Here is a 16,878-nt window from a genome sequence, read left to right on the forward strand (position 1 = left end):
AGGCTGCTCGGCAGCTCTCCAACACCACTTTTATAAGCCATTACCCTCTGATCCCACCGAGAGTTACCAAAAGAAACTACAGCATTTGCTCAAGAAACTCCCTGAAAAAGCACAAGATCAAATCCGCACAGACACACCCCTGGAACCCCGACCTGGGGTATTCTGTCTGCTACCCAAGATCCATAAACCTGGAAATCCTGGGCGCCCCATCATCTAGGGCATTGGCACCCTGACAGCAGGATTGACTGGCTATGTAGACTCCCTCCTCAGGCCCTACGCTACCAGCACTCCCAGCTACTTTCGAGACACCACTGACTTCCTGAGGAAACTACAATCCATTGGTGATCTTCCTGATAACACCATCCTGGCCACTATGGATGTAGAAGCCCTCTACACCAACATTCCACACAAAGATGGACTACAAGCTGTCAAGAACACTATCCCCGATAATGTCACGGCTAACCTGGTGGCTGAACTTTGTGACTTTGTCCTTACCCATAACTATTTTACATTTGGGGACAATGTATACTTTCAAATCAGCGGCACTGCTATGGGTACCCGCATGGCCCCACAGTATGCCAACATTTTTATGGCTGACTAGAACAACGCTTCCTCAGCTCTTGTCCCCTAACGCCCCTACTCTACTTGCGCTATATTGATGACATCTTCATCATCTGGACCCATGGAAAAGAAGGCCTTGAGGAATTCCACCATGATTTTAACAATTTCTATCTCACCATCAACCTCAGCCTGGTCCAGTCCACACAAGAGATCTACTTCCTGGACACCACAGTGCTAATAAGCGATGGTCACATAAACACCAACCTATACCGGAAACCTACTGACCACTATTCCTACCTACATGCCTCCAGCTTTCACCCTGACCACACCACACCATCCGTTGTCTACAGGCAAGCTCTACGATACAACCGCATTTGCTCCAACCCCTCAAACAGAGACAAACACCTACAAGATCTCTATCAAGCATTCTTACAACTACAATACCCACCTGCGGAAGTGAAGAAACAGATTGATAGAGCCAGAAGAGTTCCCAGAAGTCACCTACTACAGGACAGGCCTAACAAAGAAAATAACAGAAAGCCACTAGCCATCACCTTCAACCCCCAACTAAAACCCCTCCAATCAAGGATCTACAACCTATCCTGAAGGATGACCCAACACTCTCACAAATCTTGGGAGACAGGCCAGTCCTTGCCTACAGACAGCCCCCCAACCTGAAGCAGATACTCACCAGCAACTACATACCACACAACAGAACCACTAACCCAGGAACCTATCCTTGCAACAAAGCCCGTTGCCAACTGTGCTCACATATCTATTCAGGGGACACCATCACAGGGCCTAATAACATCAGCCACACTATCAGAGGCTCGTTCACCTGCACATCTACCAATGTGATATATGCCATCATGTGCCAGCAATGCCCCTCTGCCATGTACATTGGGCAGACTAGCCAGTCTCTACGTAAAAGAATAAATGGACACAAATCAGATGTCAAGAACTATAACATTCATAAACCAGTCGGAGAACACTTCAATCTCTCTGGTCACTTGATTTCTGATCTCAAAGTGACTATCCTTCAACGAAAAAACTTCGAAAACAGACTCCAACGAGAGACTGCTGAATTGGAATTAATTTGCAAATTGGATACAATTAACTTAGGCTTGAATAGAGACTGGGAATGGTTAATTCATTATAAAAAGTAACCTATTTCCCCTTGTTTATTCCTTTCCCCCTCCCACTGTTCCTCAGACGTTCTTGTTAAACCCTGGATTTGTGTTGGAAATGGCTCACCTTGATTATCATACACGTTGTGAGAGTGATCACTTTAGATAAGCTATTACCAACAGGAGAGTGTGTTTTGGGGCGGGGGCAGGGAGAAAACCTGGATTTGTACTGGAAATGGCCCACCTTGATTATCATACACATTGTAAGGAGAGTGATCGCTTTAGATAAGCTACGACCAGGAGGAGAGTGTGGTGGGGGGAGAGAAAACCTTTTGTAATGATAAACACCCATTTTTTCATGGTCTGTGTCTATAAAAACATCTTCTGTATTTTCCACAGTATGCATCCGATGAAGTGAGCTGTAGCTCACGAAGGCTTATGCTCAAATAAATTGGTTAGTCTCTAAGGTGCCACAAGTACTCCTTTTCTTTTTAGTTTCATCTGGTTTTTGTACATTGCAAATTGTAGAGCTGTGAAACCCAGGCAGGGGGATGGTTTCAGAGTCCAAGCTCCAGCCCAAACCTGAACATCTACACAGCTGTTTTTAGTACTGTAGTGTGAGCCCGGGTCTGAAGATGGAGGCTCTGAGATTTCCTGCCATGGTTTTAAAATGCAGTGTAGGTATACCCTAAGTGGCTAGATTCACTACTGGGTCTCTACACTGGCATAAAAAAGCATAGACGCAAACAGAGTCCTCTGATTATGGAAACTTTACCAGGAGAGGAGGCTGTATCACTGGAAAATGCTGCATCCTCCCCTCTACCCTGGGTTTCATATGGGCATATTGCTAATCACAGAGGTGGGTGGTAATCACTAGGCATGTGCAGGGCAGCCAAGGTATGAGCTGATTAAGGGGCTCATGCAAAGCACCTTGAAGTTAATGAAAGGACTCCCATTGACTTCACTGGGCTTTGACAGAGGCCATATGTGCATCCTTTGAACAACCTTCAGCAGCAGAGCTCCTGTAGAGTTCCAGATGCAGTTTACGCTTGCTGGCCCACAACACAAGCATCAAGGTGAGAGATGATGTGGCAACACTAAAATCCATGTAGGGCACAAGCATCCTGGCTGGCACTGAGAAGTATGATTATGCCTCACACCACCAGCATTAGTGAACTGCTCAGTAAACTCACTGATGATATTAATAGTACAAACATGCTTTGCAATAAAAAAATACTTCGTAAACATTAACTGATTCATTGCTGAGATAACAGGGATGATGTGGGGCTTATTCTGTCCTTTGCTCTTGTAGACTTGTTTCACAGGTATTTTTTAATAGTTTTTTTTTAGTTCTTTTTGCTCGAGAGCATAGCTGCACACAGCACCTTCATTTCAGCAGGAAATGACTACTAAAGCAATGCGAAACCGCCCCTATCGCTTACCCACATCATCCAGTCAGTGCAAAGTTGCATTGTTTGTGTGAGTGTCCACCCATAAATGATTGTATAAACTCAGGCTGAGGAAAATGCACACACAACTGAGTGATCCTTAAAGAAATTGAGTGCACTAAATATAAAGGAAACAAGAGGAATGGAGATAGCAATAACAGCACTGCTACTCTTGAGTGCATACTTGTTTTAGCCTTCATGCTGGTGATTAGAAAATAAGAGGCTTTGTAACAAGGTTTTTTATATAGTCAGTGAAAAGTATTCACCATTTAGCACGTGAAACATTTTATAATCAGAGTGAAAATAGACTTCCCAAACCTTTTATTCATGATCTCATGGTTTTGTCATTCTGTGGAAGTAAAAATATTGACATTTACCAGGCTGCTTGTTCCAGCTTTCTGATCTCCTGCAGTTTATTTTTATAACAACCTTATTGATGGGCCTCTTACCCAGCTCTCTAGGTTTAACTGAGTTGAGTCGATTTGTTACCAGGGCTTCAAGTAGCTGTTACAGAACAAGCAAGACATCCTAATAAAGCTGTAAACATGTTTACTCAAACGTGGTATTGATTTTACTTGGAGAGGGAGAAGCTAGTGCTTAGCATGGTGTCAGGATGGATGAATTTAACGGCAGTTTTTCATTGTCATCTGTCATGGTTGTGAAACACTAAGTAAAGCCGCGAGAGGATAATTAGAATTGCTAGAAATTTAGCCCCTAAAATCAGTTAACCGTTTGGGATTTTAGTAGTTTAATTAGTTTTTATTAAAACTTTCCTCTAGTGGTATAATCAGAAAGGCACTTCTAATGTGCTTTCAGCTACAGTGAGAATGCAAGGTTGCCACTTCATTAGATCTACGTTTTAAACAAATGATTTTGTTGAGAGGGATGAGTAACTTTTTTTCTTTCACTTGTAATTAGCCCAGCACTGGTTTGTCTTACGCACTGTAACAGTGTGCCAAGCTGCATTGCTAAAATTCTACCTGTGTTGCCTGATCTAATGATTGTGCATTGATTGTTTAAGAATTCCCGATTGATTCCCTCAGATTAACACTCTGAGGTTTGACAGGTTTCAGTTCCAAGATTAGACCCAGAGTTATTAGAGTTAGGGTTAAATTGGAAACCCCAACGTGCACAATTGCAACACTCACACTTAGGAAAAAGCTTTTGAATTTGAAGTAGTTTTATTAACACAATTTGTAAACACACAAAAGTTCCAAGCCAAACAAGAATGTAACAGTAATCCAATAGTAACTCACTATTACTCAATAATAATACTCAATAGTAACTGTCATATGCATACTCACACAATTCTTGTGGAGACCTAGGGCAGGGAGACAGGTGGTGGCCCACGAGATCCTAACCTGGTTCATGAGGTCCTAACCTATCTGTGGCATTCCAAAAGACTCCGATGATCGAGGTCTTATCTGTCTAAGCCAGGGGTCGGCAACATTTCAGAAGTGGTGCGCCGAGTCTTCATTTATTCACTCTAATTTAAGGTTTTGCGTGCCAGTAATACATTTTAATGTTTTAGAAGGTCTCTTTCTATACGTCTATAATATAGAACTAAACTATTGTTGTATGTAAAGTAAATAAGGTTTTTAAAATGTTTAAGAAGCTTCATTTAAAATTAAATTAAAATGCAGAGCCCCCCCAGACCGGTGGCCAGGACTCGGGCAGTGTGAGTGCCACTGAGAGGCGGTACGCATGCCATAGGTTGCCTACCCCTGGTCTAAGCCATGGTTAGCCCCGTTGTAGTATCTGATGGCTGCAATGAATATTCATGTGAGCATTTGCGCTCCTTTGCTCGTAACTAAGTTCCTCACCATCATATTGTTGGGGTATCCTTATTCTACATGTTAGTATATTAAGTACATTAAATTTATACATCCATTGGTTACTATAGCAATCCTGCAGTTAAGCGTTTGCTAATTTTCCTATCCTAAAATACCCAAACTGGAATCAACTGACTTTTTGCAGTTACCTGTTAGCATTTTATACAGAGTTTCAGTAGAACTGTTTATTGCAAAATTATATCTTATTCCATCTTGTGACTTAGGGTCACTGTTGGTCAACTTACTTGTGCTAAGGTTTATAGGCCTAATTTCCTTCTACTAAATGCTTAAGCTAGTATCTTACAGGTTTGTGCCTGTAGGCTTCTTGCATTACTGCCTTATACCTATATCAGGGATCGGCAACCTTTGGCCCATGGCCCGCCAGGGTAAGCCCCCTGGCGGGCCGAGCCGGTTTGTTTACCTGCCGCATCCGCAGGTTCAGACGATCACAGCTCCCACTGGCCGCGATTTGCCACTCCAGGCCAATGGGGGCTGCCGGAAGCGGCAGGCAGCACGTCCCTTGGCCCACGCCGCTTCCCGCAGCCCCCATTGGCCTGGAGTGGCGAATCGCGGAGCTGCAATTGTCTGAACCTGCGGATGTGGCAGGTAAACAAACCGGCCCGGCCCGCCAGGGGGCTTACCCTGGTGGGCCACAGGCCAAAGATTGCCGATCCCTGACCTATATCTTACTTTTAGGTTTTAAAGTAAACTTTAAACTTATACTTTAACCCATAGATGACACCTTTAATAAAAAATATTTCTATTTAGAATAGCCGACTATCAGTTTGATAGATGGGTAGGGCTTCTGGCTTACCCCAATCCTTGGCTGTAATATCCACCATTTGCCACAGAAATAAAAGAGGAGACCCACAGCATGTCTAAGTACAGTTGTTCAGCAACTACATTGCAGAAACATCTGATGCCAATGTCTTTTACAGAATCTAGGTTGGCTGGCTGATGTCTTGGCACCAGCTTTGCTAACCAGCTGATCACAATTGACCAGATTTGTGTTACCATAACATTATCCCACACCAGTAGCACTAACAGACTTACAGAAAAGTGCAGCAGTATTGGCTAAAAGATTGTAAATGGTTTGATGCTAGAGTACTACTTCCTTAAAACTACATGCTCCCTAATTCTTTTTGTCATTGCTGGCCTGAATGGCTAGTGGAATCATATAAGAATAGATTTTTATTTTAGATTGATTTGGAGGTGGAGAAACATCTGGGAGGATCAGGATGCAGACTTTTTTTTAAGGATCATGCTGCTCTTGTGTAGGGTTTGCTAGTCTTCCAGTTGACACATCTGATAACTGCTTTTTCTGTCTACCTTTTTTATTTAAAGGAAAAAATTCACTTTGCTTTGGGCATTTTATTAAAGTTTTCACGGTGCGAGGAGGAATAAAATGTGACATACTTGTGGGGGAACCCATCTCAAAAATAGTGTTCTTATAAGAATGGCAACCCAGGAGTTCCCTGTCAAAGACTTTAAGCCAGTTTCCAGCCAACTTTAGTAATTAACAGTCATTTAAAATTAATTGTCAAGTTTACAATTTGAAATTAAATGTTAGGCTTTCAATATAAGCTGGTTTTAAGTGTTGTTAAACCATTACTAAAGCAGAGCAAAACTGTTTTAAAATCTCAGCCCTAGCTGATGTCATTGCACTAGCACTAGACCCTTATTCAGAGATGTCAATGGTAATTTTGGAACAAAACCTTTTTAAAATACATTGATTATAGTGACAATTGCTCCTGACACAGTGGGTTTGGAACTTCCATATAGCTGCCCACAGTAAAATGAATGCAGTTTTCCTTTAATGATGCTGAAGTTCAGTTCTGCTCTCAAAAGTAACTAAGTAAAAACAGCTATTGCTCCCTCAGTCTTTTCAGAGTTGTATTAATAAAGCTGTGGTGGAGTAAACTGGATTTTATTCCTGCTTGTGATCATCAAGAGCATGATTTTCTAGGTTCCAGTCAGTTATACCCAGGCAAAACCATTTGACGACAGTTGGGAGTATGACATCACAGGTGTCACTGAGGGCATAAATGGTAGACAATAATATTATGCTGGTTCCATTGAGGGCCTAATTTGGCCTGCAGAAGCTTTATGTCTGATGACGATGTGCCAGGAGGAAAGAAACCAACTTGACTTTCATATCCCATGTTGAGCCTGCAGGGCTGGAAGTTAGAAAAACTGTCTTAATACTTGTAAAATTGAGTACAGACAGCATGGAAATCATTGAGAGACAATAAAGGTAGTACTCAGTGATATCAGAGACACTTTTCAGAGCCAAACTGCATTTTAGCTCCTGGGTAGATAGAAGCCCTGCAATTCTCTTTAGGAAATAAAATTGGGCCGTTAAAGCTGTTGATGTTTTCCCATAACCATTTCCATTGGCTGAGAATTTGTGCACAGCTTTGTTTTGTACCCTTGTGAGGTACAAAATTTGGTTTTTCAAACACCATTTTATTGAACACAATTCCAGCTGAGTTGCTGTAATGAATAAGGGTAAGATTGTCACTTGTTCAGCATGTCTGTGTGGGTGTGGTGGGGAGAAGGAGGGGTGCAGGGGAAAAGGCACCTCTTACTCCCCTGCATGAGCTACCCAGATCACTGATTATAGTAGGGAGGCAGAGCAATCACCATGGATCTGCTATTCCCACCTCCTCCACACACACTCCAAAGAGAGGTGGTAGAGCAGGGGCAAGCAATGAGTGGGGCCTTGACTCTGGTTCCTCCCCCAACACTCTGGCCAGCAGAGGTTTGTATTAAAGTGTGCAACGTATCCATGTGTTTGGACTCTGGAAAAATGCTACTGGCAATATCATCTGCACAGTGGCGCTGGAACATTTTTAGTAGTAGGGGTGCTGAAAGGCACCCCCCCTTACTCCTGTCTGTGCCTCTCCCCTTCCCCCAAAGCTGAGACTGAGAGCAGAGCTGTGTCTCCGGGCGGGGAGACCCGGACAGAGGTAAGGGGGGCTGAGACTATGGCCGCAGCTGGGGGCGGGTGTGGGGCCAGGAGCAGAGCCTGGGAGTGGAGGCATGTGAGCGGGAGGTGGGGCTGGGCTTGGGACCCCAGGCACTCGGCCAGCGGCGGTAGTTGGGAAGCGGAGTCCTGGGCGGAGGGCCAAGAGCAGGGCCCCAGGCATAAAGCAAGTGGCTGGGGAGCAGGGCTAGCCCCCGGGACCTGAGCCGGGGAGTGGAGTTCTGGGCGTGGGGCCAGTGGCCCCAAATAAAACCTGGGGGTGCTGAAGCCCGCATCCTCCTTCCCGCGCCTTTCAACAATATTTAGACAAAGATGCATTGTATTCCCTAAGGCTGATTTGATAGAATATACAAGGCCAGATTCTCAGGTCTAGCTGAGCTTTTCTTGATTAGGGAGTTGTGCCACCTTTGCACTGCACTGAGCGTGAGGGAAGCCAAGAAACTGGCTCTGCCCTGGCATAAATTAGAATAGTTGCTCGCGCCTCAGAGGCCAGTCCCATGACCCAGAATCACAGAAGGATAACCATGCCCATTATGCCCATGTGGGACTAAGAGCAAGTGACACATAATCAGTATATAGGGGATGGAGAGAGGCTGAGGATACAGGCCAAGGTTGGAGTCATGCTGGAATGCTCCGGAATGCTGTGCTTGCACTTTTGGGGGGAACTAATGCTGTTCCAGTACTATCACATACTGGAAGTACATTCTTGCACTTCTTTTTCTAGGACTGGAGTACTGGATAGGTCCCACAGTATTTGCAGTACAGAACATATCACACTGGAGAACCCAAACCCAGAATTATATTTGAATTTGATTGCCTTTTATTGAGTATACTTAAAAGGCCACTCTGCAGCTAAAGCAGTCTGCCTGACTGAGTTCTTTGTTTTTCTACTAAACCAGGAGTGCTTTCTGGTGTTTCCCTAGGGTCTACTTTGCTAACTGCCTATGTTTAGTATGTGCTATACTTATATGCTTGTGATTTATGTGTTTGCATTATTACTTGATGCGATATTACTTCTGATGCTGCGCCATTCTCCTTTGTCAATCCTGTAAAAAATAAATAATTTTTAAAAGAAACTTTCAAGATTAGATATTGATCTGGGGCAAACTTTCCACAGCAGATTCTACACATTACACAAGTAGCAGTTGAACTAGGACCTTGAGTCTGCTCTCAGTCACTTCAGTGTGAATCAGGAGTAGCTCCATTGAAGTCAGTGGAAATACACTGGTCTAAAACTGTGGTAAGCTGAAAGGCAGTCAGGCCCTAGAGGTAGTTCGTATTAAATGATATTTCATTTCTTAAGATCCTTCACATACCTTGGGTTCCTTATTTTCATAAATATTCAAAGTATTGACCTTCAACAAAGAGTATGATTTTCTTTTTTATATAAAACACTTTCTGGACTTATGCTCTTTACAAAGCTGAGAGTTGTATGTATTTTTCAAGGCCTGCACAATACATTTCTTAGGCTTACTGATTTAGAAATGAACATTCTTAATTGCCTAATTTTACATATGGACACACTAGCACTCAAGTTTTAACCACCCAGAAACTCACTGGCAAGCTCATGCGTCCCAGGCAGTTCAGATGTAGTGACTGACATTCCCTGTGTATCCAGGACGGGTTCTACTAAGAGTACAAGCGAATTTAATGGAGAGCAGACTATTTTAATTGCGTTATTCAGAAACCATCTGATTTCTACCAGACATGCGTTTTGAATTTCAGAACTATTGTCCAAACCTGGTTGCTGGTTGGACCCTCCTGCCACCAGTCAAGGGGTATGTCAGCCTCAGACTGCCATTGCTGGCAGTGCTCATGGCACAATTCCTCTTCACTTGTTAAGGCTCTCATCCTGATGTATTGAAGACTTCTGACTTTCACTTACATTTATGGCCTCAGAGTTTGTCAGTGACGTCATATCTGTGAAACTGTAGCTAACTTATGGCTCAGGTTTCCCTGGAAAAATACTGATTTTAAAACACACCCAGAATCTTTCATGGTTGTCAAGCTGTCAACCAAAACACCTACATTCCAGCATCTCATGCATTCCATTGGAAAATCTGTGGTATCTGACTAATAGAACCTGTGGCTTTTATATAAAAAGCCCTGCTTTTCTCCATGTCAGTGGCATTTAGAGATGACATTGAGGATCAGTTAAGCCTTTTTTCACGGTTGGTTATGATGGGGAGAGGTTAGAACCTACTTAATCATTGACAGTGGTCTTTTTGGCTCATTGGTATTGTCCACAGTTCTTGAGATTCTTTGTGTTTCATGTTTTATGTGTTTTCTGTATTATAAATTGATCTCTAAATTACTAACAGGCATTATTACACAAGATAGAATGTTTTTTTTTTTTGTGTCCTAAAATAGGGTTGAACATCCCAAGAGGAGTAAATATTTAATACAGGTTAAATGAAAACAATCTTCCTTTAGGGCTTTAGAGTATTGTACTAAAATGTAGGTAGTTTATTTTCATAGTAACCAAGCTGAATATAGAAAACATATAGGGTTCTCTCAAAAGAGAACTAGTGGAATGTGTCATTCTCTGTGAACCAGAATTTCTGATAAGTCGGAAGATGGTAGATTTGAGCTACTTTTATGAGATGTGATTTGAGACTAATCTTGCACTGTTGAAACACAGAGGCAGCCTGAATGTGACATGGGGACTTTAAAGAGTGAAAATGGAGGTCAAGAGTAAAAGGATGGGTGAAAGCCTTACAGAATCTGTTTGGGTTTACCTTAATTCCGGACCTGACTGGCTGAGGGTGGTTTTGCTCCTGTGCTTGGATGGGAAGGGGAGAACCCAACCTGTGACATCTGAGATGCTTTTTAAAAAAGGTCAAACTACTTGGTAAGAGTAGAAAATGTTTACCAAATATTGTGGGGTTGGTTCTGATTATTTGATTTATTTCTTCCCATTTCAAGCCATGTTGAATTCTAGTTTTCAAATGTATTTTATTTCCTATCTGCAGTAAGTATTGTCAGTCTGCTAACCATGGTGTTGCTTTGTGCTGATGCATGTATGCAGATCACGGACAAGAGTTTCCAAAATGAAGCTGGGATTTTCACAGCACCTAAGGGAGTTATTCACCTAATTCCCACTGGCACCTAGCTCTTTTAGGCTCCTTTGGAAAAACCCCAACCAAGGAGATTAAAGTTAGGCTTTTGAATCCACATAGAGGCACTTAAACAGGTGGAGCTGATTTTCAAAAGTGCTGAACTCCTCTTGCTTTCAGGTTTTGTAGGCAGTGGTTATGGTAGTTGGTAGCCATTGGTAGCTAGTTAAGTGTCCTGATTGGTCAACATTCTGGAAAATGGGGCCACTTATTTTAGATGCCTAAGTTCAAACTACAGAGTTCAATTTAAGGCACCCAGTTTTTAAAATCTTGATTCCTCTTTCCCTAATGAGTAGGGAACAACAGCTGCCATCTGAATTTTCTGATCAGTTTAAAATTTCTCATTTGATTTTGCTTTGGACACCTACATCTATGAATAAAGTTAACATTTATGCTCTTAAGCAGTTTGCTTTCTCAAAAGGAACACATTGTCCAGAGGTAAGTTGGTGGGCCTGTAAATGCAGCCGATATGAACAGTAGAAACTCTCCAATAGGAAGAGTTGCTTCTACTTTTTTAAATGGGATTAGAGGTACCAGCAGCTCCCCCTGAAAGAAGGGGAGAACGAGGAGTGTGATCCTTTTTGTTTGAGGTCACTAATAAAAAAAACAACCTTGATAGTTATACCATTTGCTTGAAGCCACCAGGTGGAAACTTTAAATAAAAATAAGTAAGGCCCCAGTTTAGCAAGTTACTTAAACATGGGCCTGAGTTTAAATTTAACTTCAGTGGGACTACTAATATGCTTAGAATTAAGCATATGTTAAGTGCTTTGCCAAATTAGGGACTATATGATATACTCAAAATCTAACTATTTTCTTCACTCTCTCTCCATTCTTTTGTTCTGTAGGCTTTCTCTCTCAGCTTGTCTATGACCGACTGCTGACAGAGTGCATCCGAGCCGGACATTATGCAGCCAGCGTGATCATAAAGCGTTCTGGTTGTACTTTCCCAGAAAAGCCTGACTTCCACTGATACCAATGAATCGGAGGGATCAAGGGAAACTCTTATGTTTATGGGATTGCTGCCTAAATATTTCCTACTTCCCCTTTCTCACCCTCCCAATTACCTGCATCAAGGCTTCTGTACTTCTGTTCACTTTATGCTATACAAAACATATATTGCTATGGTATTTTCCTATTCATACTACCATAATGTCTCACTAGTCTTAATTTAGGGATTACAGTGCTATGTGACGCTTATTCTCTTATCAACTTGGAAAAGTTGTATTATTTACATAGGTTACAAGAGAAGTCTCATGTAGATGCCACAGCTGATTAACTCTGTTAAAACACTTCTACAGAAACCTCTAGTTTGTGTTTCATCATCGCCAAATCCTGCTCATCTTATTCATATGTAAAATCAGCAGGCCTGACATTCATCTCACAATGGTGTAAATCAATAATAACTCTTCCTAAATCAATGGTTGATTGTCCAGTGTTAAAAGTAGTGTAAGTTTGAAGAGAATCAGGCCCAAGGGATCTACTTGTGTAAGTATAACATGCAAGATCTGCTCAGTCCTGTTTCCAATCAAGTTAATAGATGTTTTGCCAGTAATTCAAAGGCCTCATCCAAAGTCCATGTTTAAGTCCATTATTAAGAGTCTTTCCATTGATGTCTGTGGGTTTGGATCAGGCAGTATTTTCTAGCAGGATCTGACCCTTAATTTGTAAATTCATTTGCATCTCTCAGACTGGCCAGTAAGACAGGCACTCTCAGTGATTTTGAGGCAGAGACATGATCTCATGATAGGATCTAGCTGTACATTTTATATCTGTCTCCTCAGTGTAAGCTTTTTAAAGGCTGAATTTAATTAAGATACAAACACATAGTGAAAATGAGGTACAGAAATATTTATGCAGGATGTCTTGTCAGGATATGCCAAATGGAATCTCTTAAACGCACACTTTTAAACTTGTAATTTACTTTGGATAATGAAACAATATGCTGGATTTTATTTGTATTACAGTATTCAAAAGAGATTGTCTGACACTTGCCTTCATTACTTTGCTATGTAATTTGGTATTGATGAATAAAAAATTGTCATATAGTAATTCCCTGGCCTTTTGTTGCCAAGAACACAGTGAGAGTAGTGCAGTGTGCGTTCAGCCTTCCTGCACAGATCTTATTAAACCAGGGGCCAGGAAGCAGGTGCTCAACCCACATTATATGATGGAGCTTGAGATTTTATTTGCAACTTGAAGTGTCCAGGCTGACACAGGGTTCAGTCTCAGGAATTTGCTCATCATTAAGGAAGGAAGTGGTTGTGTGTTTTCTCATCAGTGTAGTGTTCTCACCACAGAAGAGATGAGAAGTTAGTAGCTAAGGTTCAATGAACCACCAAAGGGCGTCACAAACAGATGCAGTCTTGCATTCTCCTGAGCTCAGAGACTACTCTCTGCTAGCACATGCTGGGGTGCTATGCACCCCAAAGAGAGTGGGGAGGAGACAAGATCCTGTGCATGGGCCAAGGAAGCTGGTTGGCTGCAGAGGAGAGCAGGCTCCACCTTCAAAACAGATGGTACAGAGGGCACTTCTGCCTACACACCAGGGAACTCCAGGAGGCACAGTACTTCCCAAAGCACCCTTTTCAATCGTGACTTGAATAGCTCAGTGGTTTGAGCATTGGCCTACTAAACTTAGGGTTGTGAGTTCAGTCCTTCAGGGGGCCATTTAGGGATCTGGGGAGTTGGGGATTGGTCCTGCTTTGAGCAGGGGGTTGGACTAGATGACCTCCTGAGGTCCCTTCCAACCCTGATATTCTATGATTCTGTGACTCCACTGTCCCCAGTGAGTTGGTGCCAAATGAGCACAATCCATACTTAAAGGATTTAGTGAGGCTTAAGAAATGGACAGGGTAGAGGCAGGCTCTCTTCAGTTCTGTTAATACAGCTATGTGTATTTACAATTGACACCTTCTGACTTCACAGCTTCTAATCTTCCACTGTTAACTCATAAGATTTCACACTTAGGGCTTGTCTACACTTGGCGCTATTCCTAAATAACTCCATGAGGGGACACTCTCATTCTGGAATAAGAGTAGCTTGTTGCTGTGTAGCTTAACACAGATATCATCTTGTAACCAGGAATTTGTGTGGCAGTTGGGAAAATGGTTAAATCTGACATTGCTATTACTCGGCACTCAGTGACATGTTCCATTCCCTTTTGTAACACCTTCATTCCATGTTATCCCTGTTCCACCCAGAGAGTTATGATTCATTTAAAACAACAGAATTTACAATGGATATGCTCCCCATTTCATATTAATTACATTCAGTTTCAATGGTGAAAGAGGTCTGGTCTATTAAGATCCACAGGATATGGAATATATTTTACATTTCATATATATATAGCGTGAGTTTCTTCATTTTAGTACAAAGAGCAGAGGAGTTCGGGTCTTAGGTTCTATTCTCAGTTCTGGCACTGAGCTACTGTGAGAGCTTGGACTGTTGACACTTTAACTGTTTTTGTCAATCCAGCTAACGAGACTAGCTTGAAACCATTGGGACCAAAGCCAACTACGTCGTCAGAATCTGACCCAGTATGTTTAGTTCCTCAATATCTGGAAATTATAGGACGATGCATGAATACTTAGAAATAGCTTGCCAAGCTATGCTAAGTAACTTCCAAAGGTACTGTCAGCTGTTTTCCTTCAGAATTCCTTTCAGCATCTGTTTCTTTTTTTGCTTACCTCCGCTGGAAGATTTTTGTCCATATAATGGTTACTGGTGCCATCCCTGGCCTGTCGCTATAAGTATTCTTTTTCTCCAGTTTGTCCTCTACTGACCACCTCCATGTAAGAATGGGCTTCCTGAAAAACATGCCATCAAAGACTTGTCAAGCTCTGACATGTGCAATTGTCTGAAATCCCAGCTCTGCCAGATGAACTCAGGTGAGTCTGACTCTGAACTTGAACCATCATTCAAAGCCAGAGTCCTCAGATCAGGACAGTGTCAGGAGGGTACCCCTTTGAAACGCACCACTTATTAACCATTGGCCCCAGTGCTTACCCAGCTAAAACTCCCATTGACTGCAAATAATTTTACTCAACATTACACAATTTGGGCTTCAACTGATACCATTGAAGTTAATGGGAGTTATGCCATTGAGCTCAATGGTCCATTATTCAGAGAAGCAGCATAATCCATGTACTCCACTGGTTTGGGAGTAGGACTAGGAATCAGGCTACCTGGGTCCTGTTTCCATCTCAGCCATTGATTGTGTGTGTGATCTTGGACAAGTCACTTCACCACTCTATACCCCAGTATCCCCAATGGATAAAGTAGTGCACCCTTGAGTACAATAGTATTGGCAATATCATTCATTGTATCTTTTCCTTGACTTGCCTTTTATAGTTATAATTGCTTTTTCTTGTAGCAGCTATGTGCCCCATATATTTTTAAAGAGAGGATAGTGTTAAGTGTTACACCTTGTTTTGGGGGAAGAATAAAGCTTCATCTTCAAATATTCTAGCTGGAAATTACAATAGAAATACAAGCTATTGAAATATGACAAGTTTGGGAACAATGTTTAATGTAGAGTGTCTTAACCACAGTTTTAGCAGAGAAATGTTAATTAAAAGTGTGATGCCATGTTCGGGATTTAAATGAAATCACCCTGCAAAAAATTTATAGCAATCAGCGCTCATGAGCATTAGGATTATGGCTTCTTGTGCTGTTCCTTTTCAGTGATCATGTGATTGGCCTGTTGTTAAATATAGCTTCAATGTAGTGAATTGAGACAGGCATGGGAAAGGTAGGAATACTTCCCTTTAACCCGATGGAGTTCAGAGGTGTTAGAGATTATACAATTCATTAGTCTTTACAAAAGATCAAAGGGAAAGAGTATCTTAATTTGGGCACTGACTGCTACTGTCTGAGCGTTTTACATAGATTAAATGGAAAAGGAACATGTGCAGTACTAACTGCGTGTATTAAGGCAGGAGCCTATTGTTTTATATCTCTCTAACTCACTGTGCACTTCCTGGAGATAATTCTCACACTTAAGACCTTTTCAGATAGTTATTTCTATTGTGACTAGTTCAGCAACCAAATGACTTAGAGGTTAGTGCCTAAGCATCTTCCTCTTGGTCTAATCCCTTTCAAGGACTTCTCTGAGCACTATTGTTAATCTAAAAAGAATGCTAACTGACTTCTATGGCAAACATTATTCAGTTTATGCTTTAAATATTTCCTGCAGAGGCCAACAAAAATTCTGCTTTTTAAATGCGGACCTTTGGGTGCCCCTTGTGTAGTATCTTTTTTTAAAGATTAGAACAAAAATGACAGAGTTAAAATGCTGAAAATCTGTATTTAAAACAAAGCTGCACCATCTAACCCTGAGGGCCACACAAAGTGGACAGCTAAAAACCACCGCACCAGTAGAGTTAATTCTGTGTTAATAACAGTGAATGTTACACAGACCCTGTTCCTATTAGATGCACAATGTATCATTGCATGGCAGGGATTCAGAGATGGAGGTGAAATATTCTCTTATCAAGACATGTAATAACTAGGCTCATTACAAAATGAAAACCAAATAAACATACTTTTAAAAAGCAGCATGTCTTTTGTGTCCTATTTTTGTCAGGTCTCACCAGAGTTGGTGAGAAAACTCTTGTTTGTGTCAATGGCCTTGACAGGCCTTGCATGCCTAATGACAGGATGGGAAGAGAGATGGACAGATAGATCTGAATAGCAGTATGGTGGGTTTCTTTTCAGTGTGATTAGAGCATGGGATTCCTGTGTGCTGAGATGAAGTATAGCCCTGCTGCACAGTCCAAATATTTAATGCTGTTCTAACTATCCCCT

At 41.8% G+C, this 16,878-nt stretch overlaps 1 protein-coding gene across 6 annotated transcripts in view; it reads left to right on the forward strand.

The window, feature by feature from the left end:
• Positions 1-16,628, forward strand: part of ADK (adenosine kinase) — a 542,347-nt gene extending 525,719 nt beyond the window's left edge. For all 6 annotated transcript variants that reach the window (XM_073353161.1, XM_073353156.1, XM_073353159.1 and 3 more), the window contains one exon: positions 11,919-16,628. In XM_073353161.1, the coding sequence (XP_073209262.1) occupies positions 11,919-12,043 (125 nt within the window). In that variant the 3' untranslated portion in view covers positions 12,044-16,628. The remainder of the gene's footprint in view (positions 1-11,918) is intronic.
• The last annotated feature ends 250 nt before the right edge of the window (positions 16,629-16,878 follow it).

This window comes from Lepidochelys kempii, chromosome 7 (genome assembly GCF_965140265.1).
Source record: "Lepidochelys kempii isolate rLepKem1 chromosome 7, rLepKem1.hap2, whole genome shotgun sequence".
Lineage (NCBI taxonomy): Eukaryota > Metazoa > Chordata > Testudines > Cheloniidae > Lepidochelys > Lepidochelys kempii.